Below are 24,628 nucleotides of genomic sequence, written 5' to 3'. Positions count from 1 at the left end.
TTTAGTAATAGATGGGTAAGTCAGTTGAGGGACTGAAAGTTGTGTGAGAAACTGAAAGTGAAAGGTGAATGACTGAGTGAGCCAGTGAGTGAATGAGGTAGTGAGGAAGGGATTTGGAGAAAGAGCCAGTGCCACAAAGAGCATGATCATATGCCTGGGAGCACTTTGATCTGATTTACCCCAAAAAGGTCAAGTGCCTGATTTGTGCTCAGGAGCTGACATACAGCAGCAACATGTCTTCAGTGCTGCAACACCTGTGCTCCAAACACCCAGAGACCACACCTAATAAAGTAGCAGTAGCTTCTGCAGCTACTGCAGCTGATGGAGTGGGATCCCGACAAGGTACGCCTCACATGATTTATTTAGATAGAAACACGCACATTAACAAAATTATGCATTATACATTATGAACAACTTCTTTACAATTCCAGCAAGCTGAGTGGGATGAGGCACTGGTTGATATGGTTTTACTTGATGCACAGCCTTTTAAAGTGGTGGAGGACAAAGGTTTCAGGGCCTTTGTACAGAAGCTTGACCCCACATATGTCCTGCCTTCTCGACAGACCAAAATAAAAGAGTCAGTGGAAGAGGTGGGGAAAGCTGAAGTAGTCAGTGTGACTGCAGACATGTGGACATCCATTAACATGGATGCATATCTTGGGGTCACTTGCCACTTTATTAATTCCAATGTGGAGCTAGCAAAGTGTCTTGCTTGGTGTGGGACATTTTAGACACTCGCACACAGCAGAGAACTTCAGAGATGCCATGGAGCTGCAACTGAATCAATGGGGCTTGAGACAAAGTTCACTGCTTAATTACAGATAATGCATCTAATATCATTCTTTGTGTTAAACCTCTTAATGTACCATGTTTCGCACATAGTTTTAAACTTGTGAAAAAGGCACTGGAACAAACTCCTGCACTAACTGATATTAGAACAAGAGCTCAAAGAATTGTGACCTTTTTAAAAACCAGTGTAAAAGCAAAAGAAAAATGTACAGAAGCTCAAAATCAACTATAGAAGCCACCACATAAGCTCATACAAGAAGTTGAAACAAGATGGAATTCCACATATTTTATGTTGCAAAGACTCTATGAACAATATGAACCTGTAGGTGTGGCAGTGGCATCCTTGACAACAGACGTATCTCCCCTCTCATTTACTGACTATGACACAATCAGTGAATGTTTGGAAGTGCTTGCACCATTTAATCTGGCCACCACAGAGTTGTCAGCTAAAAAAACGGTGTCAGCATCCAAAGTAATACCAATGATTAAAATGATTCAACACAAGCTGGGAGTGAAGGCTACAGGACTGAAAAATGCTACAGCAATTCGTCACACTTGTAACACTTCCTGTTTACAAGATGCAACGTGGGAACTATCTGACTCCTCGCCTTATCCACACTCCTAGAGCCTTGTTTTAAAACATTGGCATTTGGGAATTAAAAGCTATGCTCAGGAGGCTGTGGCCAATCCACTACAGCATGAAGCAATGAGGCTTTGTCAGGACGTCCACTCAGATGCAGGTCTCAAAGACAGCCAGCAGATGTCACTCTTCTGACTGTATCAAATGCTTTGAAGCAGTGTGTCATTTTCAGGCCCGTTGTCTCAAAGTGGTTCAGTGCTTCATAAAGCTTCGATTTTGCCAGCACTAGTTGAGTGCGAGTAAGCTGACTGATTGTAACAAAACAGGACAGACACACTGGCAACTAAGACTTGACTTGATTCAGCTTATAAAGGAAATGAACTAGAGATAAATGGATACTAAACTTTAGTAGAGCCAGGGAGTGTATCATGGTTGCTGTTGATATACAGTTTGTCTACAGCTCTCTACAGCAGACTCCTTTAGGACCACCTTCCATTAATTTTGTCCTGATGGAGAATAGGATTCTGCATTGATCCAGGTTCTTCATAAAGATGCTCTACTGCTTCGAATGCTACATAAAACAACTTAACAGTTGTAGATGTTTCTGTGATGGCCTTATATAGCGTATGGGCTTTGGGTATGTCACGGCTGTTGGTCACCAGCCTGTCCGCTGTTCGTTTCAAGGTTCCCCCATAACCGTCAGGGGCCCCCTTGTCATGGCTTATCTCAAAAAAGTTCCATCTTCCTCCTTCCAGACCTCGTCTTGCGAGCTCTGTGCTGAAAAGGAAGAAATTTACACGGTACACGGTCCATCACTCCGAAAGTGTAGAACAGATACATGTGGGTATGTGGCTTGTAGATAATTCAGCACCGGATTCATATGTTCCCATATAGCTGGGGGGCTTTTTTTTGTTTGCAGCGTGACACTGCTAAAACAGATGGGCTCTTTTTCACCACCTATGTACAAAATACCAGTGTGCAGAGTTAGCATGTATGTGTGAGGAACCAAAGTGGACAACAGCTTGAACCTCTGAGCTGTATTTGCATGTGTAGTTTTCAGAGAAGTCTATGTGGATCACTGCCTCCTCTTTTGACAGGTTCTTTTTCAACCTTCTGCAGTAGGAGTACTGTTGATTTATGATGAGTGTATGTCTTTTGAATGTATGAAGAAGATGTGGAATAACTCCACAAGATTGTCTTGTGTGTCCTGATTTGATTTCTTTACTCTGATCTTGACAGTGGTAGGACCCTCCCTCGCATCTTTCCTCACATGTGAGGACACTCTTTATGGTAGCTCAATAAAATAACACCAGAAGCTTCCTCTTCCCAGTTTTTCTAGACTGAGAGGTTACATTAATTTTACCTAGTGAAGTTTTTACTCCATTTTAAATTTGAACTTTCCAGGTGTCAAATGTCAAAATTGTTAAATAATGCTACACTACACAAATACTACACTACGAATCACCAACATACTGCAATTAGACTTGCTGTGTTTCAGTCACCTGTTAGATTTCCTATTCCTGTTGAGTTAGTCTTTAAATAGCCCTCTACAGTAGCAATCTTCAAAGGCAGATGGCCTTTAGGGTCGAGAGCAGGATGTGGACTGATAAAATAGCTTTTATGACATAAGACAGCAGCTCAACTGTTAGGTAAGGTACTGTCTTACTTTGTGAAATGGTTGGTTAATTTTTTGTTTTTGTTATTATTTATGTGAACATACTGAACGGATACGATTGCCATCCCAGGCAAATTCTGTTTCTTCACAGATATACAATTAAGAGATAATGGTGGCGCGTGCACAACGCGAGGCTCGACGTCTCTCCAGCTTTTGCAATCTAACGTTCATTTACCTGGCTATTCTACTTGTTCTCACTCGAAACATTCGAGCGAACTGTACCTACGACAGATATACACTATTGGATATTCATAAAAGCTGCAAGATCTTTGTTTTGGATGACCCATTCAACTTCGACCACCTACCCCGGGAGTTGATCAGACAGCCGCGACCTGATGAACAACTCATCCCAACCGGGTATGCTCGCCACCGGCGATGTGACCGCAAACAGTGTCGGGGTAAGCGTGGTGAAGTGCAAGCTAGGTTAAGGCTCAACCCGCACCGAACTGCACTCCCCAGCATATTTCTTGCCAACGTGCATTCTTTGTTGAACAAGCTGGACGAACTTAAGATCTGGACCCTCACACAGAAAAGACTTATGGACTGTAACATCATGTTTTTCACTGAAACTTGGCTTAACAAAGACATCCCAACCTCCGTGGTTGAACTAGAAGGCTGTTCTGTCTTCAGGGCGGACAGGACGGCAGAGCTGAGACGGCAAGCTTCAGACTCAACACCCAGATGGGGCTTTTATTGTCACTGGGGACTTTAACCATTGCAACCTAAAAACTGTTCAACCTAAATTTCACCAAAACATCTCATGCTTCACTAGAGACAATAAAACCTTGGACCATGTTTATACTAATGTGCCTGGTGCCTACAAAGTCATACCCCTCCCCCACCTTGGTCAGTCCGACCACCTCTCTTTGACATGAGGCAGGAGAAAGCCTAAGTACACTCCAGTCATTAAACGTGTGAAACCAACAACAAAAGCCGTTAAGGTCTGGATGGAAGATGCAGACTCCACTCTACAACAACTGTTCCAGCACACTGACTGGAATGTGTTTGCTTCTGACGCCACCATGGACTCCCAAACAAACATTCACACATACGCCAACTCTGTCCTGGATTATGCCGCAGGGCTGTGTGTTGAGCCCTCTGCTCTACTCCCTCTTCACCCACGACTGTGCCCCTGTTTATGGCTCCAATGCTATAATCAAGTTCGTAGATGACACCACAGTGGTGGGCCTGATCAGAGAGGAGGATGAAACAGCATATAGAGATGAGGTTCAGCAACTAGCTTTGTGGTGCAAAAACAATAACCTGGCACTCAATATCCAAAAGACCAAGGAGATCATTGTGGATTTCAGGAGAGCCAAGAGCAGGGCACACATCCCCCTCCACATCAGCGGTGCTGAGGTGGAACGTGTGTCTAGCTTTAAGTTCCTTGGAATACACATCACTGAAAATCTTTCTTGGTCCCTCAACTCCTCCAGTCTGGTGAAGAAGGCGCATCAGCGCCTTCACTTCCTGCGTACCCTGAAGAAAGCTCACCTATGCTCTAGGATTCTAACAGAATTCTACCATTGTACCACTGAGAGCATAATCACTAACTGCATCGCTGTTTGGTACGGCAACTGCAACGCTGCTGATCGCAAGGCACTGCAGAGAGTAGTGAAATCTGCTCAAAGGATTATTGGCTCCCAACTCCCCTCCATCCACGACACATATCATAAACGCTGGACAAACAAAGCCAAATCCATTGTCAAGGACGCCACCCACCCAAATCATGGTCTTTTCAGCCTACTCCCATCTGGCAGGCGATACAGGAGCCTGCGCTCCCGCACCAGCAGGCTCAGGTACAGCTTCTTTCCAGAGGCTGTAGCACTGCTGAACAAAACTTCACCTCCTGTCTAGCATTTGCACTTTAAGCTATTTCTAGTTACCTGTTTACTTTTTACTAGTCGCACTGGCACCTGTTTACATTGACTGTATTGCACTGTTTATCAGTTTACATTACTCCTACACTGTTTCACCCAGGACTTGCACTGCTAACACCCCATACTATACATTATATTTATATACATATATAGATATATTTATTTTTTTATATTCCATAGCCTGCCCATATACCTGGGCAATATATTGTACATATATATTACATGCATATATTAGGTATATGGAAAACCTGTATTTATTCATCTATACACTGTACATTACCGTTCAAAGTCTAGACATCCTGTCTCAAAATGATGCAGAAAAACTAGTCCATGCGTTTGTTTCCTCAAGGCTAGATTACTGTAACTCATTACTATCTGGATGTCCTAATATCTTAATAAAAAGCCTCCAATTAATCCAGAATGCCGCAGCCAGAGTCCTGACAGGAACTAGCAAGAGAGATCATATTTCTCCTATATTGGCTTCTCTTCATTGGCTCCCTGTAAAATATAGAATAGAATTTAAAATCCTTCTTCTCACATACAAATCCCTTCATAATCAAGCTCCTTCATACCTTAAAGACCTCATAGTACCATATTATCCCAATAGACCACTTCGCTCTCAGAGTGCAGGCCTACTTGTGGTTCCCAGAGTTCTCAAAAGCAGAATGGGAGGCAGAGCCTTTAGCTATCAAGCTCCTCTCCTGTGGAACCAGCTCTCAGCCTGGGTTCAGGAGGCAGACACTCTCTGTACTTTTAAGGCTAGACTTAAAACCTTCCTCTTTGACAAAGCATATAGTTAGGGCTGGCTTCAGGCAACCCTGAACCATCCCTTAGTTAGTTATGCTGCTATAGGCCTAGACTGCCCGAGGACCATCGGTGCACTGAGCTCCCCTACCCTACCCCCCCCCCCCCCCCCCCTTCTCTCCCACCTCATGTATATTCCACCATTGAATGTTACTAACCTTGTGCTCTCTCTCTCCCCTAGTTTGTGCTCTCTCCCTCCCTCTCTCTCTCTCTCTCTCTCTCTGTACCTTCTGCAGGTGTCCCTGGTCCTGGAGCTGTTTATCGCTGATGTGCAGTTACTGGCCCCACCAACTTGCAGTGTCTATTTGTTGTTTATTTTTGCTGTTCTTTTCTCTCTGCTCTATCCACTCACCCCAACCGGTCGAGGCAGATGGCCGCCCAAACTGAGCCCGGTTCTGCTGGAGGTTTTTTTCTTCCGTTAAAGGGAGTTTTTTCCTCTCCACTGTCGCCAAGTGCTTGCTCATAAGGGAATTGTTGGGTTTTTAGTTTTAGTTTTTGTAAAGTGCCTTGAAATGATTTGTATTGTGATTTGGCGCTATACAAATAAAATTGAATTGAATTGAATTGAATTGAGTACATTATTCATCTCTATTGTCTACACAACCATACTCTACCTGCACTTGGTACTTAATGCTTCTTTGCACTCCTGGTTGGATGTCCACTGCATTTCATTGGCTCTGTACCTGTACTCTGCTAAATGACAATAGTTGAAAAAGTTGAATCTAATCTAATCTAAAGTATACACTTTCCCCTATTATCACTATTGCTATCATTCTTACTAGTGCATTATTATTGCTTATTTATGCCTGTGGTTTTCCTGCTTTCCTGCTCTTCCCATTTTGTATAGATGCTGTTGTTCTGGAGGCCAAGGGAAGTCTCTTTTTTTTAGAATACTCTAGTCATTTCAATAAAGTTTCAATAATTAAAGTTAAACTGTTTCAATAATTTTGTAGGTGGCTGTCATGTCCTCCCATTGACAGTGTGTAGGGGGTGGACCTATACAGTGTGACGTCACTCATAGCGTTAAGCAAAGCATGAATGAAGCCAATTCAATCTCATTTATATTCATCCTTTACTATTATTACAGTACATGTCTGATATTTCTGTGTTAATGTAATGTCTGAAATTTGTCTAAATAAAATATTGGGGGAAAAAAAAGAATGAAGCCAATTCACTTGCCATTTGTGGCCATTATGGATGTCGCCATGTTGCTTTTGTGGAGCCAGAAATACCATCCATCCATCCATTATCTATATCCGCATATTCCTAACAAGGGTCACGGGGATCTGCTGGAGCCTATCCCAGCTCTCTTTGCATGAAACACCCTGGACAGGTCACCAGTCCATCACAGGGCCACATAGAGACAAACAACCTCACACACACTCACACTCATTTTGACATTTGACATTCACAGACCCTCACAATACGTTTAGGTCTGCCGAGTCTGTCCTGCTTCCTCCTCCGCCAGTGGATCCAACTCACCACCAGGTGGTGATCAGTTGACAGCTCAGCCCCTCTCTTCACCCGAGTGGCCATTGTGACATCAAATGACACGACCACAAAGTCGATCATTGACCTCCGGCCTACGGTGTCCTGGTGCCATGGGCACTGACGGACACCCTTATGCTTGAAATATGGTGTTCGTTATGGACAAGCTGTGACTAGCACAGAAGTCCAACAACAGAACATCACCCAGGTTCAGATTGGGAAGGACATTCCTCCCAATTACACTCCTCCAGGTTTCACTGTCGCTGCCCACATGTGTGTTGAAGTCCCCCAGCAGAATGATAGAGTCCCCAGGTGGAGCACCTTTCAGCACCCTTCCCAGAGACTCCAAAAAGGTCAGGTACTTGTGTTGATGTTTGATCCCCAAAACAACAGCGAGAGACCTGTCCCTGACCCGAAGGCACAGGGGAACGACTCTCTCATTCAATGGGGAAAACACCTGGCAACTGAGCTGGGGAGCTCAATCCCGCCGCCTCTCAACATGGGCAACTCCAGAGTAGAAGAGAGTCCAACCCCTCTGAAGGAGTTGGGTTCCAGAACCCAGGCTGTCCATGTAGGTGAGCCCGGCTCTCTAGTCGGTACTGCTCAACCTCCCACACAAGCTCAGGCTCCTCAACCCCAGCAAGTTGACATTCTGTGTCCCTAGAGCCAGTTTTAGTGTCCAGGGATCGGGTTGTCGAGGCCTCCACTTTCGACCACTGCCCAATCCACAAGGCACTGGCCCCTTATGCATCCTCCTGCAGATGGTGAGCCCACAGAAGGAAGGCCCAACGTGGCCATTTCAGGCTTTGCTCGGCTGGGCCCCATGGGGGGAGACCTGGCCACCAAGGCTGGCCTTCAAGCCCCAACCCCAGGCCTGGCTCCAAGATGAGGCCCCAGCTTCACCGTACCACGTCTTCAGGGTGCTTGAGGGTTCATGGGTTCATTTGCCCATCTGCATCTCTGACTATGAGACTATGTCTCTCAGCTGGCCTGGGAATGCCTCAGTGTCCCCCTGGAAGAGCTGGAGGAAGTGTCCAGGAAGCAGAAGAGTCACAAGCCCTGACTGTGTTACACCAGCCTGTCTGAAATCCTGTGCTGACCAGCTGGCCCCCATCTTCACACAGATCTTCAACAAATCACTGGAGCTGTACAAAGTCCCTTCATGCTTCAAACGCTCCACCATCATCCCCATCCCAAAGAACCCAAAATTACAGGACTAAATGACTACAGGCCTGTGGCTCTAACGCCTATGGTCATGAAGTAATTTGAAAACCTGGCGCTGGCCCACCGGATGTCACGATTCGGGGGTTATAATTAATATTCGGACCAAGGAGACATCCACTCTGGTACTCAGGGGTGAAACAATAGTTTTATTTTAAACAAGGCAAACAAGGAGAGACGAGGAACAGAAACACTTGGCAGGGAGAAGTCAAAGCTGGGGACTAAAAGACAAGAGGAACATGAACCAAAAGGACAGGACATGAACAAGGGGAACAAAACATGAGAGTCTGGGTCACACACGCACTCGGGGACACACCAGACTACAGGGAGACATAGACATGAACACAGGGGAAACAAAGCATAAGAGTCTGGGTCACACACGCACTCGGAGACACATCAGGCTACACAAGAAACATGAACACAGACACAGGGGAACAGAGCATGAAAGTCTGGGTCACACACACTACGGGGGAGGCACCAGACTACAGGAAACATGAACATGGGGAACAAGGCATGAAGGTCTGGGTCACACACACATTAGGGGACACACCAGACCACAGGAAAACATGAACATGGGGACAAAGCAGGAAGGTCTGGGTCACACACACATTAGGAGACTCACCAGACCACAAGGTAACATACTACAAGGACAAACACATCCACTCAGACACAGGGAAACATGAACACAAGACAAGGGAAAAGACTACTTAACTTAACAACGGCAGTTCTTGGCAGGGCGGGGTAGTACTGGGCAGTTCAAATGAGTTCTAGTCTGACGACTTGACAGTGAGTATGGCTGAACAAAGGTATATAAAGCAGGGGCCAAACAAGACACAGGTGAACACAATAACAATAATCAGGTCAAAGTAAAGAGGAACAGAACAGAACAAAACTAGGTCTGTCATGATCCTTCAAAATAAAAGTCCAAAACAGGAAACTGAAAATACGGATCATGACACCAGAAGGACATTACTGGACCCTTGCTGGATCTTCATCAGTTTGCCTACAGAGCAAACAGGTCTGTGGATGATGCAGTCAATATGAGACTGCATTACGCTCTGCAACATCTAGACAGATAAGGGACTTACGCAAAGATTCTGTTTGTTGACTTCAGCTTGGCCTTTAACACTATCATCCCAAACCTCCTCCTGCCCAAATTAACTCAGCTCCCCATGCCCACTTCCATCTGTCAGTGGCTAAACAGCTTTCTGACAGACAGGCAGCAGCAGCTAGTGTGGCTGGGAAAATTCACATCCAGCACCTGTATAATCAGCACTCTCCCCCTACTCACCATCATGAACAGCACTGTAATAGCAGTGGAGACATTCAGGTTCCTGGGCACCACAATCTCCCAGGACCTAAAGTGGGACACTCACATTGACTCGATTGTTAAAGAGGCCCAGCAGAGATTGTACTTCCTTCGCCAAATGAGGAAGTTCAACCTGTCACAGGAGCTGCTGAAACAGTTCTACTCTGCCATCACCTCAGTTATACTCTGCCATCCCCTGCACTTCTGGTTCAGCTCAGCTACCAAATCTGACCTAAGAAGACTACATCAGATAGTCCGGATTGTTGAGCAAATGACAGGCACAACCCTCCCTACTCTCCAAGAACTGTACTTATCCAGAGTGAGCAAAAGGGCTAAGAAAATCACTCTGGACCTCTCACATCCAGCCCACTCCCTCTTTGAACTGGAAGCCTCTGTCACAAAAACAAATTCCTCGTATGTGTAAACATACCTGGCAATAAAGCTTATTCTGATTCTGATTCTATACGTATTATAAATAAGGCTGGATATTATGATCATACTCATCAGGTATTTCTCAATTCAAGAGTCATGAAGTTTAGAGATTTGATTTATTACAAAATAATGTTAATAATGTTTAAAGCAAAAACAAAATCACTTCCAGATTGTGTCCAGAAGTTCTATTTAATTCATTTTACAAAAAGCTAAAAAGGCCATCTAAAGGAGATGTATTTCAGTTCTTCTTTTCCTTTTGGCTGCTCCCTTCAGGGGTCGCCACAGTGAATCATCTGCCTCCATTTAACCCTATCCTCTGTATCCTCCTCACCCACACCAACTATCCTCATGTCCTCCTTTACTACATCCAAGAACCTCCTCTTTGGTCTTCCTCTAGGCCTCCTTCCTGGCAGCTCTAACCTCAGCATCCTTTACCAATATATTCATTGTCCCTCTTCTGAACATGTCCAAACCATCTCAATCTGGTTTCCCTGGCTTTTTCTCCGAAACATCTAACATGACCTGTCCCTCTGATGAACTCATTCCTGATCCTATCCATCCTTGTCACTCCCAAAGAGAACCTCAACATCTTGAGCTCTGCTACCTCCAGCTCTGCCTCCTGTCTTTTTCTCCGTGCCACTGTCTCTAAACCATACAACATTGCTGGTCTCACAGAGAGCAAACCTCCACTTCTCTAGATTTTCCTCCACCTGCTCTCTGCTCTCACTACAGATGACAATGTCATCTGCAAACATCATGGTCCACGGAGATTCTTGTCTAACTTCATCTGTCAGCCTGTCCATCACCGCAGCAAACAAAAAGGGGTCAAAGCCGATCCTCCTTCTGGTCTTCTCTGTACTTCTCCATCAGCATTCTCAAAGCAAATATTGCATCTGTGGTACTCTTTCTTGGCATGAAACCATACTGCTGCTCACAAATGCTCACTTCTGACCTCAGCCTAGCCTCTACTACTCTTTCCCATAACTTCATTCTGTGACTCATCAGCTTTATTCCTCTGTAGTTTCCACAACTCTGCACGTCTCCCTTGTTCTTAAACAAGGGCACCAGTACACTTCTCCCCCATTCCTCAGGCATCCTCTCACTCTCCAAGATGCCCAGTCAAAAACTCTACTGCCACCTCTCCTAAACACTTCCATACCTCCACAGGTATGTCATCAGGACCAACTGCCTTTCCACTCTTCATCCTCTTCAACGCCTTCCTCACTTCATCCTTACTGATCTTTGCTACTTCCTTTTTCACACCAGTCACCTCTTCTACTCTGTGTTCTAACGTTTTCCTCATAAAAGGAGATGTATTTCTGTTGCTGGGGTTAAATTATGGAATAGTGCTAAATTGGAGTTAAAAACATATAGTTCATTTTTAATCAAAAGAGCATTGTATACCTCTATTTTTGAGTGTTATATATGTAAGTGAAAATGTTTAATGTTTTCATTACTATTTTTCTGCTTTGTGAAGGAGGAAGGAGACCCTGGGGAAGACCCAGGACATGCTGGAGGGACTATGTCACTCGGCTCGCCTGGTAATGCCTCGGTGTCCTCCCAGATGAGCTGGAGGAAGTGTCCAGGGAGAAGGAAGTCTGGGCATCCCTGCTTATGCTACTGCTCCTGTGACCCGGCCTTGGATAAGTGGAAGAAGATGGATGGATGGATGGATGCTTTGTGAAGTGTAGTGTTGAAACTTGTTAGATTAGGCGGCCATTAACAAGCTTTTTCTTCTGCCTGAGCCTTTTCAGTCACTATGGACTGAGGACTGTCTCTTTTATTATTGTGTTGATTGTCTTGTGTGTGACTGGATAAAGAACTAACTAAATAATGCGAGCTAGTGTCATGGGTCCAATATGCATATATCTACCATGAATCAGAGAGATCATAACTGTTGCCACTGTTTTTGTCTATGGTGTTGTCATAAAGATGAAAACACCATAGAGAAGTGCTGTTAAAAAACAGCAAGAAAATTGAAAGCACCATAATAACTGCACACCTTCACAAGCACAAATGCAGTGACAAGTAAAAGTGCACAGATAGTCATTAGACTTCAGTGCATGATGCATCGCAGCACATTCCCCAGCTTGATTACAACAAAATCATTGATGGTCATCAGCTGTGCAGGCAAATGTGAATGTAGCTTCAATCATTGAATTCTAATGCAAATAGCATAGCCAATAGGATAACATTTGCTAACGCAAACACTAGGTTTAGTTTGCACTTTTAGGCAAGAAGACAAAAAGGAGACTCATTTGTCAAGTCGATAACATCACTCATGCTACTTGGACTGTCTGTCTCAATCTCCTGGGCATCCTAATCTGAATCATAATCACCAACCAAAACGGTAGCATTTACTGTAAATGTTCCATGTCAACTGTATGTGATTCTTTAGTTAAAATGCTTTAAAAAAACAAAACAAATTTTTCAAAATCAATGGGATTATGATGGGATAGCTCTGTTACAGATAAAATGCCACTTAGCATTAGCCTTTATAATTAACAAATCTTCTGTAGAGCTATTTAAATGAAAATAAAAACAATACGTTTGAATCAACAAGTAACAGAACTTATTTTTAATCCAAGACCACATTTTTGTCCATTAAAATCAGTTCTGTAACATCATGCTGTTTGCTAAAATATTCCTTTCTTAGTGAGCAAAAAGTGATGCTGATCAGTGAATCTTTGAACTTAAGTAAACAAAAATGGTTTATTCAAGTGGACACTGGGTTGTTTAGGAAACCATCCATCCATCCATCCATTTTCTATACCCGCTTATTCCTTAACCAGGATCACGGGGATCTGCTGGAGCCTATCCCAGCTCTCTTTGGGTGAAAGGCAGGGGTACACCCTGGACAGGTCACCAGTCCATCACAGGGCCACATAGAGACAAACAACCTCACACACTCACACTCACTCCTATGGACAATTTAGAGTCACCAATCACCCTGACATGCATGTTTTTTTGGACTGTGGAAGGAAACCAGAGTGCCTGGAGTAAACCCACACAAGCACAGGGAGAACATGCAAACTGTTTAGGAAACAGATTTAGATATTGCCAGCAATTAATTTAAGAACCCTAATTCAAGAAAACGCTGTCTGTGTTTAAAAATGACAACAATGACTGCTGAGTTTTCACTTTTTGCTCATATGTCAGATGCCAACATGTACCACATGTTTATGGTACATGTTGCTATCTGAATTGGTCTGGCAATATGCCATTTCATTATAAAGCAATTTTCCCTGATGTACCAACAAAGCAAAGACATCACATCTGGCTAACAATGTTAAATCTTTCACTGCATTTGTGAAAATGTAACAAAAACTTGTTGAGACATATTCAATATGATACTTTTACACAATGATAAATGTAATATAAGGTAATCTTGTCCCTAGTAAATAAAAGAATGCCACAAGAAGCTATCATGCATGAAAATGTAACAAATCTTCATACTGAACCATTAAATAGGCTTATGACTTTTCCCCAAACTATTCATGTGCATTTTCTGATATCCCATAAATTTCCTCTTAGGTTATTGGTTGGATACATTTGCGCAACTATAACTGCTGGGTGAGGGTTAGAGAAAGAAGCTTGTCCCATGATTAAAAGAAATACAACACTGACTGTCGGTCATATAGATGTGATGCAGACCATGGTTTCAGACAGTTAATACAACATGTACCATCCACCATGTCTAGTTCTCACCAGAAAAAATGAGAACTTCATCATTAGTGATTTTACCACAATTGGTACATCTGGTTAGTGGTGAAGCATCAAAAGAAAGTGCAAATAATTTGTAATTCATCCCTACAAATCATGTTAAATGAACTTTGAACTATTTGCACCATTGATTGATCCATGCTGGTGGTTATATGGATACTTCAGCGGACTTCATGCTGTCCTCTTAAAATTAGGAAGAAATTTAAGTCTCATTAGATATTGTACAGCAAGTTCTTGAATTGGGTTTTTATCACTGCAGTTTGCAGATTATTAGTACTAAATGAACTACTTTGAAAAATTTTATGGCAGTTTGGATCATAAATATTTTTACAATCAGTTATTTTCAAAACTGCCACAAGCTGGTGACAGCAATCAGTAGAGGATTAAAAATTTGCCCAGAATGTCATAGGCTGGTGTCAGCTGTCTTCATCTTTGGTGCGCTGACATTGTTGGGTACTGTTGCAGTGTCACGCTGGGTGTCCCTGCAGAAGAACACAGCAGGGTTTTTACAGGCCCACATTGCCACCTCTCCTCCCCCTCCTGGTTTTCCAGGACTTGAACTTGACAATCGACAGTTATTCACCCGTACCCGACTTACATAGCGGTCTCTTATCCTCTCTGCTTGGTTAAGTCGAATCTCTTGGTTCTGGGTTTGGCTTGAGAGGTATGCAGCAATATTTCTGGTCCGATATCCCTCTTCTCTGCTTCGCCCCAGTAACATAGATATATTGGGGTTCCTCAGGGCATAAATTAGAGGGTTGATGGCGCCATTTGCCCAGGCTAGCCAGATGGCCACTGTGTCCATTGCAGGGTTGAATGTGTAGTCTCCCATTGCTGTGATCAATCCCATTAAACAATATGGTCCCCAACAAAAAATGATGAAAACAATCATAATCAGAACTGTGGTGGCTGTTCGCATTTCACTGTAAAATCTTAGCAAGTATGCATATGTGGTCACTGGCCTGACCCGGATTTCAGAGAGCCGCACTGTCTTACAGATGTTGTAATGACAAAAACACATGAGGGAAAAGGGCAATAAATAACATACAACAATAAGGCAGATGCTATAAGCTGTCCCCATACGCGAGGTCCCAGAGTGGAAAACATACATGCAGTGGTAAAACCCTCTTTTATGGATTTCTGTAGGTGTTCGGACTAACAGATACCAAGGCAAAGAGAAAATGACTGCAGTTATCCATACAGCTATCAACAAATGAGTTGCTTTCTGGCGCCCTATTTTAGCCTGTGGCTGTCTCACTATGGCATAGTACCTGTCGAATGAGATTAAAGTCATAGTCAAGGTGGAGATTATACCAAAGCAAGTATTGAAAAAGCCATTGGCCACACAGAAATTATCCCCAAATATCCAGATACCATCCTTACTGAAGAGCATGACAAAGGAGAATGGTAGACACAGAACAGCTGTGAGAAAGTCCGACAGTGACAGCGACATGATGAAAGCATTGGTCACTGTTCGAAGCTGTCTGTGTTTAATAATGACAATAACAACTGCTGAGTTACCAAGGCTGGAGAGGAAGAAGATGGAGAGGAGCACTAGGGCCTGTGCTGCCACAGTAATGCCCTGCAGAACAGAGTTACTCTCAGCAGTGCTGAGCACCGATGGGGTTGATGTCTGATGGTTCTGATTAAGTTCACTCCCTCTTTGGTCTCTGAATGATGACAGGTTTCCTATGGTTCGCACTGCAGTCTCTGTGGTTGTGGTCACTATGCTGGTGACTATGGAAACAACCCTGAAGAAAAATGGAAAAAGGAATGATTAGAATTGGTATATTTGTAAGTGAACTTAAGCAATGTGTATGGCTGCATCCCTCTCATCAACACTTCTCACCATTTTTTAATCACTACTTGCTGTGGATATGTATGCAAGGAGATAACATTCTGATTCATAGTGCTGCCCACAAAGCTCAGATTTGTTAGCTGTTTCTCCACCAAACAAATCAGAGATGTGGCCTGTGAGTCATATGTGTAAAACAGATTCTTACATAGGAGGTCATATCAGGTCAAAAATGGTGTCCTTCACAAATTTACATGAATTAGGTTAAGGTCATCCAAAAATATCATAATCAAAATTCTTTGTAATTTACCACTCACTGTAGAACAAAGAGCAGTTATATCGCGCTAGTAACAAACCCATGCTTCCACTTTTACAATCCTTAATCAGAATTTTATTCTTTTGCACATCACTAGGTAAAAATCCAGTCTCAAGCCTGAATTGCTTGTAAATCAAAAATGGTTGGTTTTATATTGCCTGAGTTCAAAAGACATTGAATACTATAGGTTGTAATATATTCTTAATATAAATAAAATGTTTATATATTCTTAGTAATAATGAATAACATTGATCTTAACAGGAATAAGGTTCAGAATTTGAGTACTGCAAACCCACTGTTTCAGCTTAAAAGACCGAACATGGAGGCTACTGTGCCATCATATAGCAGGAATAAAAGCTTCATTATTACACCACTTAAACTAATAACTCTGAAGTGCATCTGAAATTACTTTAGATTTTCCACACTGATCTAATGACATGAGGTAGTCTATATTTTGAGGGCTCAGCAAAAAGTGTATGGCTAGAATAGGTGTCAGATAGAAGAGTGCAGCTCTTATTGAAAACAAAAAAGGAAAGATGGAAACATGGCAATACAAAGTGGATTACCTCGGAACCACTGGTGAGGCAGTGCCCAGGTGGTTGGTGAAGCTTGGCCCAGAATTGTCAGCAGTGTAGTTGCTGCTGGTGCCCTGCAGGGCAGTGCTCACAGGCGAATCCATCAAAGAACCACAGAAACAACAAAACAAAACTTATCCTTTGTCTGGCATGCATCCATTCAGAGAAGATTTAGTCACTGTTGTTTACCTGGATTCAAACATAACTGTTGATAACAGTATTTTCATTACTTACAAATACAAGAAAGGAAAAGACAAGAGGAAGTCAACTCTATGTTCACAAGGTATCATTGACTTTATAGATTGTTTGAGTTAACTGACAATGCAATATTTAGGTTTTGTATGTTAATAACAGCAAAGTATTACAAAGTTGTTTAAGTTTTCTAAATAAATAATGGATATCAGATCAGTATTTTACACCCCTTTTGAAAATGGTCAACAATGAGCTACGTGAATAATTACATATAATGTCACCTATCTTTCAGTTTTGTAACAGCTTCTGGCTAGGCATTTTGCATGTCATGATTTAACCATAAGTACCTATCTTAAAAATGCACGTTCAAATTTAGTAACTCTCCAACGTCAGAATAAAATTCTTCCTTCCTTTATTTTCTTTCTTTCGTCTTGTTCTTCATTTTATTACTATTATTAATAGTAGTAGCAGAAGAAGAAGAAGCAGTAGTAGTAGAATTAGTATGTCCATACACACGACTGTTTTTATTGGGTAGTTGACCAAAATCTGTGCTACATTTTGTGTTTATTAGACTACATCAAATTGCATTTATTGTAACGTGCCATAGTCTGTGATATATCAAAGTACAACTATATTATAGCTGTCACTTTGTACGCGTACTCTGGTAGAGTAATACTGTAGCTGCGATGATTTCAAATGATACGCCTTCTACATTACATGAATGAAAAGCATACATCAAACTGAAAACGGATTTTTCTATGGACATTTAAGCTAACGTTAGTTAGAAATTCCTGTCGTCTTATATCCTAATGTTACTTCACCAAGGGCTCAAAAACCTTATCCTATAAAAACTTTACCTCGAACTTAGTACATTTTGTTACAGAAGGCTTTGTCCAGAGAACCCTCTCCACAGACCAGCTGTGTCTGCCTTTGAGTGCTTGTTTTCCTGATGGTACGTTCGTACAGCAGGCTGTATATACCCAGGAAAGCCACGGTATTCACAAAACCACACCACTAATGTCAGGAGACATGGAGATGCATGGAGAGAATAAAGTCTGACCATTTCTTTTTCCTTAGCTGTGTTCAGCCCCTCTGGAAGAGAAAACCTCGTCAGGAGACAGTGACGTCCACACTGCTGGTCAGAAAATGCGTCTGCGTCTTTATATGTCCATTAATATCAACTGGTAGAGAACACGAAAACTGTTTTACAAATCCCAGCTGTGAACGAGATTCTGCACGAGCATCTCCGCCCCCCGTCTCTCTGTCTCCCTAGCTGCACACAGTTCCTTGTTCTCTCTCCATCTCCGAAACCACGCCTTCCATACGAACGAGCTCAGTTTCATGTGTGACGTTTAATACAGTTACCATGGTGACTGGTGATAGATATTTCATCTACAGTATGTGTAAAATTACGTTATAAGATGTTTGCAAAACACATAATTCTCATCTGCTATCCCAACCTACAAATAAGGTTTGACCAGTTTGTTGATTCCTGCTGGAAAAGTCACTTTAAACAGCTGATAGTGATGTAAATGGACTGAAGACGATGAGCATTTACTGCAAAGCGTGTCCTATCATTTTACTACGGTGGCCGACAAAGGCAAACGCCCTACAACAGTCAAAACACATGCAAAATAGAAACGCTGCAACGGAAGTGCGCCAGGCCTGTAGGGGGAATCCCGAAGTCAGGGAGGCTATGAACAAAATGTAACTAATTTTTAGAGAGGCGAGAGAAACCCATGTAGTGATATAAGCCGCGTCTCATTGCACAGCCGAAATGAGACGTGGCTATAGTTTTGAATTGCAACAGAATGAGCATCCTCTGATGTTTGTTCTCATATGCGCTATGAGATATATGACACATCAATCTGCCGAGCATTGCAGCACTTCGGAGCGGTGTGACCAAGCGCCTGTCTGGCGTTCTCTCAGCTGTTTTATACGCTGCGCCTTGATTCAGCGGCAATGCGCAGTTAAAGAGACACTGTTTCATCTTCCTCTCCATGACTCGATAACAATCTTCATAAGACAGATAAGCTTTACTACATTGTCAAGGGGTCTGGGTGATCTCTTAAAAAGTGATGAAATTTTTACCTAGAATTTTGGACATGTGCAGAGTTTTTGCACAGCAGGAAGTCTTGTAGACGTGCACTGGATGAAAAACTTACTTTAAGAGCCACCACATTCTCCTCCCTCTTAATTACTTGTATACAGTCACTTTAGCAATATTGTATTATGAACAGACGTGAGTTGCATGGTGATGCAGTGGTTAACTTTGTTGCCTCATAAAAGGAGTGTTCTGGGTTTGAAACCTGTTCAACCAGGAGTCTTCCTGTGAGGAGTTTGCACATTGTCCCCATTTCTGTGAAGGTTTTCTCTGGTTTCTTCCCACAGTTCGAACACATGCGGGTTAGGTTGATTGGTGACTCTAAACTTCCTGAAACGTATTCATGGAGGAAGAAAGGGGTCCAGGGAGTATTGCCGAGCCCAATGTTGATGCAGCAGATTCGGAAAAGCAAGACATTCCCCATCCATGGCTGTATTTAAAAGAACTGTTCGATGTTGTTTTTGATTCATGGTGAATGTGTTGTGTATTGTTCCCTGTTCCAATGTAGGAGAATACACACGGAGATATTTTGTAAAGGGAAATGGAACCTTTGTTTCGACATGTGGGAACGTTTTTATTGTGGCAATCCCATGAGCCATCCACACGTAGCTGTAACATGGTAGAAGCACATCTCTAGTTGCACGAGTCAATTCGCTCCTGAGTTTTATGTTTCCTCACGCCTATGGCAGCAATATCTGTAAGTGCATGAGGTGTTTGCTCGTGACTTTATTCATGATGTATGCATGCTTTAGATTTAATCTCTATGGACCTAGTTCGCTTGTTCACTCGCAAATAAACGTTAGCAGCCACGTTGCTATGCTAATCAACGTCCGGGATGGGAATTTAGCTAAAGTAGTTTTGATTCTCAGTTAGCTTGCTGGTTAAGCTATTGGATTTTCTGGGCTTACGAGTCAGGCTCATGGTTTCTTTGTATGTCTGTTTTTTACAGTTTTACTCGCTTTTCACCTGTCAACTGAAGAAAATAAAGGAGCAAGGCGCTTGCGTTCCTGGCTCGTGAAAACGAGTTTGGCTTGCTGTTTACTCTGTGTTCACGCACTGATGAGCTCACACACAGACAGAACAGTACAGTAAAAAGACAACCAGCAGTGGGTGCAACGCAAACACAAAACTCCAGCATGGTATCAGAGTCCAAAACTAGTGTCAGAGATGAAACGAAGTCTGAAGCAAGCCCACCACGTCCATCTTCTCCAAGGTCTTCGGCGCACACGAGAGCTAGCTCAAAACGCTCGTCGTCTTCTAGATCATCTGTCATGGAGGCTGCCGCCAAAGCTAGAGCCTCAGCTGAAGCAGCGCTCGCCAAGGCAGCTTATGCTAAGCGACAGTTAGAAATGAAAAAGGAGAGAGCCAGGCTAGATCTACAAAAGGCTGCATTAGAAGCAGATTTGGAGACATTGGCGTATGAAAGGGAAGCCGAGGCAGGGTCGAAGCTGAAGTCTTAGAAGCAGCTGCAACTATGGGGAACGAAGATGTACAAAGTTTAAGAAGTGCAGTTCCACCTCGAGTGACTCTACAGCGCACAGAGCACAGTGCGATGCCAATCACAGATCTCTGTACAGTCTTCCGCCCTATCCCCTTACAACGAAATGCAGCACACTGTGAACAGTCCTCCACGTCAGTCGACACCTGGAGCAGTAGAGGAAAAGCCCCCACTCGGAGTCTTTGGACCCTCAGCACACGAGCCTGCACGTGCAGCTTAGCAAACAAACACCGTAAAACTGTCACATAGTTCACACGTACAACATGATCAGCCTCCTCCTCTTCACCCCGACTCTCCGCCGATGATAGACTTCGCCAAGTTCCTAGCACGCAGAGAATTAGTGACCACTGGCCTCTCGAAGTTTGACGATTCACCAGAGAACTTCAGAGCATGGCAGTCATCCTTCTTCAATGCAACACAGGGCTTGGGGCTCACCTACAGCGAAGAGTTAGACCTACTTGTGAAGTGGCTGGGTAAAGAGTCATCTGAGCATGTGAAAAGGATTCGCGCTGTTCATGTCACTAACCCCAGAGCTGCCCTCCATCTGTCCTGGCAGAGACTGCAGGAATGCTACGGCACACCAGAGATGGTGGAGGATGCCCTGTTCAAAAGACTGGATAGCTTTCCCCGTCTATCTCCTAAAGACAATGCAAAACTGAGAGAGCTCGGTGATCTTCTTATGGAGCTGCTGGCAGCAAAGGATGATGGATACCTCCCCGGCCTGGCCTACCTCGACACTCCTCGTGGGATAAAGCCCATAGTAGAGAAGTTGCCTCCCAGACTGCAGGAGAAGTGGCTCACAACGACCCAAGTTTTGCCTCGTCAAGCAACGGCCAGTCATACAGCAAAGGGGAGAAAACTACATTCAAGCAAAGTGGATTCAAGACTGCTATATCTGTGCACAAAACAGTCTGCTACTGTTGACGCAGGCACCACAAGCACCGCAGGCTCTGAAAAGAAAGAAAGACAGTTATCCAGCTCGATATTGCCCTGTGCACAAGAAAACGCATCCGTTAGAGAAATGTCGAGCATTCAAAACGAAAACACTGCAGGAACGAAAAGACATTCTAAAAGAACATAAACGCTGCTTTAAATGCTGTGCCCCAAACCACCTAGCCAAGGATTGTCAGAAGGACACTGAAATGCGGTGAGAAAGACACTGCTCAGCCATGCATCTTGACACCCCTCAGCCACCGTCTCCATCGTCTACTCAACCAGATGCAGAAGTACAGCCAGCCAGTTCTCCCACGGAAGTGAGATCACAGTGCACCAAGGTCTGCGGCCCAGGTGATCTCGCACGGTCCTGCTCAAAGGTATGCCTGACGCGTGTCTTCCCTCAAGGACGACCGGAGTGCGCCATCAAGAGCACTCTCCACTCAAGACGCAAGTGGCACAGAACTCAACGTAACCTACAACCTGGAGACGTTGTGCTGCTAAAACATAGTCAAGCACCGAGGAACGAGTGGCCAATGGCTTTGGTCACATCAACTTCTGCGAGCAGCGATGGAAGAGTCCGCAAGGTTGAGGTGCAGACAGCATCTCAGGGCACTTCAAAGACTTACCTGCGGCCCATCTCGGACGTTATCCTTCTCCTTGGAAAAGACTGAAAGGGCATGTTGAATAAAGAAAAGTTGAGTTTAGTGGCATTAGTCATGCCAGGCAGGGAGTGTTCTGTCCTCAGGTTTAAGTTAATTTAAAAGAAATATGTTCAGGAATTGTTTTCTATAAAATTAAATAATATTAAAGAATATTCAGTGTAATGTAGGAGAATACACACGGAGATATTTTGTAAAGGGAAATGGAACCTTTGTTTCGACATGTGGGAACGTTTTTATTGTGGCAATCCCATGAGCCATCCACAAGTAGCTGTAACATGGTAGAAGCACATCTCTAGTTGCACGAGTCAATTTGCTCCTGAGTTTTATGTTTCCTCACGCCTATGGCAGCAATGTCTGTAAGTGCATGAGTTGTTTGCTCGTGACTTTATTCATGATGTATGCATGCTTTAGATTTAATCTCTATGGACCTAGTTCGCTTGTTCACTCGCAAATAAACGTTAGCAGCCACATTGCTATGCTAATCAACGTCCGGGATGGGAATTTAGCTAAAGTAGTTTTGATTCTCAGTTAGCTTGCTGGTTAAGCTATTGGATTTTTGGGTTTACGAGTGAGGCTCATGGTTTCTTTGTATTCTGTTTTTTACAGTTTTACTCGCTTTTCACCTGTCAACTGAAGAAAATAAAGGAGCAAGGCGCTCGCATTCCTGGCTCGTGAAAACGAGTTTGGCTTGCTGTTTACTCTGTGTTCACGCACTGATGAGCTCACACACAGACAGAACAGTACACAAGTCAATATTAAATGAATGCTTTAAAGAAACTGGGAAAGAAAGGAATCAAGGTCAAATTTCTATGGATCCTGTCACACCAAGGCATTGATGGCAATGAGGAAGCAGATGCAGCTGCTAAGCAAGCTTTAGCTTCTTTAGCTTCCCCTAACTTTAGCTTTAAAGATAGGGGACACTATTATAAGTACAGATGAAGTGAAGTATCATAAAAAAAAGTATTCAAGGAATTTGGCAGGTGCGATGAGGATGAGACAACATTCATAAAGAATTCAAAAAGAAGTCAAAAGACTAAATATAGTCGCAAGCAGCGATGAACGGCCCTCGCCAGAAGCGAACTGGCCCTTCAGCGAACCTCCACCGAAGTCGAACCGCGTTGCCGGCCGCTTCACTGGGAGACCTTCAAAACAACAGCAGGATTCGGAGCCGGGAAGCTGATGTGGGGAATTTTTTCAGGTTAATGTGCGTTTAAGAGACAGACAGTGACACGCTTTATATCACCATGGCTGTAGTAACCACAGACGCACATTTCCAGATGTACTGAGACACAAAAACACACAGACACATATTAAGACATTAACAAACATTCAGCCACACACACCATTGCACACACCAGTGGACACATGCAGACCAGCAAACCTACACATTTATTGTCCTAAATTTTCATTTGACCCAACTACCAAAGCTGATGTGGGGGATTTTGTAAGTCACTCCAGAGGCCACATTTTGGAACCAAAAGACACATTTTTCACACCATCACAGTGAAAAAGAGTATTGTCTGTCATAAAACGACAAGATTTATTCAATACCAAGGTCAAACCGTGTTTCCAGTCACCTCACTGGGAGCCCTTTAAATGAGAGCAGAAATTGGACCCGGAAAGCTGAGATGTCGGATTTTGTAAACGCCACAGAGGGCACATTTCTGAGGCCACAGTGATACAGACAAACAAAAATGCAAGACGGCAGCAGCAGCAGCGGGCATTTCTGCAGCAATTTAATCTTCCAGTATGCATCTGTCAATGAAATAGCATTGTGAATCTCAGTCATCGTCACGGCAACAGCATGGAAAATAGAGCATGGGTCCAATTGGCTTTTTTGATCAGGGTGCCTTAAAGGATTTTTGTGCCAAATTTGGTAGACCTGTGACAAACTCAATGTTTGGCTCTCCACGCAAATTTAAGTAATTACAGAGGGGGTGCTATTGCGCCTATTGTGACTTTGTTTGATTCAGGCTCGCGTGGAGTATAAAGTGATTAAATTTGACAACACAGCAGCTGCACAAATTTCATCAGCAAGTGAATGTTTATGTGTAAAACTGCCATTCAAAAACAATGGTGGCTCACAGTCATCACCACGACAATAGCGTGGGAAATAGAGCATGGGTCTGACTGGCTTTTTTGATCGGGATGCCCAAAAGGGTTTTGTGCCAAGTTTGGTTGACCTGTGACAAACTAAATGTTTGGGTCTCCATTCAAATTTCAAAGTATTTATGCACATTTTCAAAACTTTATACAGGGGGCGCTATTCCGCCTATTGTGATTTTGTTGAATCAGGTGGGCTCAGGCCACTGGGGACTACAATTCACCAATTGGTCAGATTCAAATCTGACAATGCGTGTGTGATTTATCACAACTGGAAGGTGGCAAAAACTATGTCAACTTGCCTGGTCCGGCAAAACAAAACCATAGAAATTAATTACCAAATTTGGATAACCCACCTGGAAACCACAAAATATACATTTTCCTGAAAGCTCTTGCGCATTGCCACGTCATGGTGGGGTGTGGGTCAACGCTAGACGATGCCTGAAGCCACCCTTCCCTTTCCCATTGAGCAATTATCATAGTCCCTGCGCCTTCACTTTCGGTGGGTGCTCGGGCCTAACGAGTAGATTGAATATTGGTCAATGG

At 43.4% G+C, this 24,628-nt stretch overlaps 2 protein-coding genes across 2 annotated transcripts; one reads left to right on the top strand and one right to left on the bottom strand.

The window, feature by feature from the left end:
- Positions 1-13,116: 13,116 nt before the first annotated feature.
- Positions 13,117-18,096, bottom strand: gpr135 (G protein-coupled receptor 135). The gene is made up of 3 exons (XM_026301088.1): positions 17,637-18,096; positions 16,579-16,792; positions 13,117-15,652 (listed from the first exon to the last, which is right to left on the bottom strand). The coding sequence occupies exons 2-3, from the start codon at positions 16,689-16,691 to the stop codon at positions 14,305-14,307; spliced, it is 1,461 nt and encodes a 486-aa protein (XP_026156873.1). The 5' UTR covers positions 16,692-16,792; positions 17,637-18,096; the 3' UTR covers positions 13,117-14,304.
- Positions 18,097-19,152: 1,056 nt separating this feature from the next.
- Positions 19,153-22,601, top strand: LOC113128663 (uncharacterized). The gene is made up of 2 exons (XM_026304152.2): positions 19,153-19,580; positions 19,833-22,601. Exon 2 carries the CDS (start codon positions 20,683-20,685, stop codon positions 21,460-21,462), a length of 780 nt encoding a protein of 259 aa, XP_026159937.1. The 5' UTR covers positions 19,153-19,580; positions 19,833-20,682; the 3' UTR covers positions 21,463-22,601.
- Positions 22,602-24,628: the final 2,027 nt, after the last annotated feature.

Source organism: Mastacembelus armatus, chromosome 22 (assembly GCF_900324485.2).
Source record: "Mastacembelus armatus chromosome 22, fMasArm1.2, whole genome shotgun sequence".
NCBI lineage: Eukaryota > Metazoa > Chordata > Actinopteri > Synbranchiformes > Mastacembelidae > Mastacembelus > Mastacembelus armatus.
This window is presented reverse-complemented; position numbering and strand designations above follow the sequence as displayed.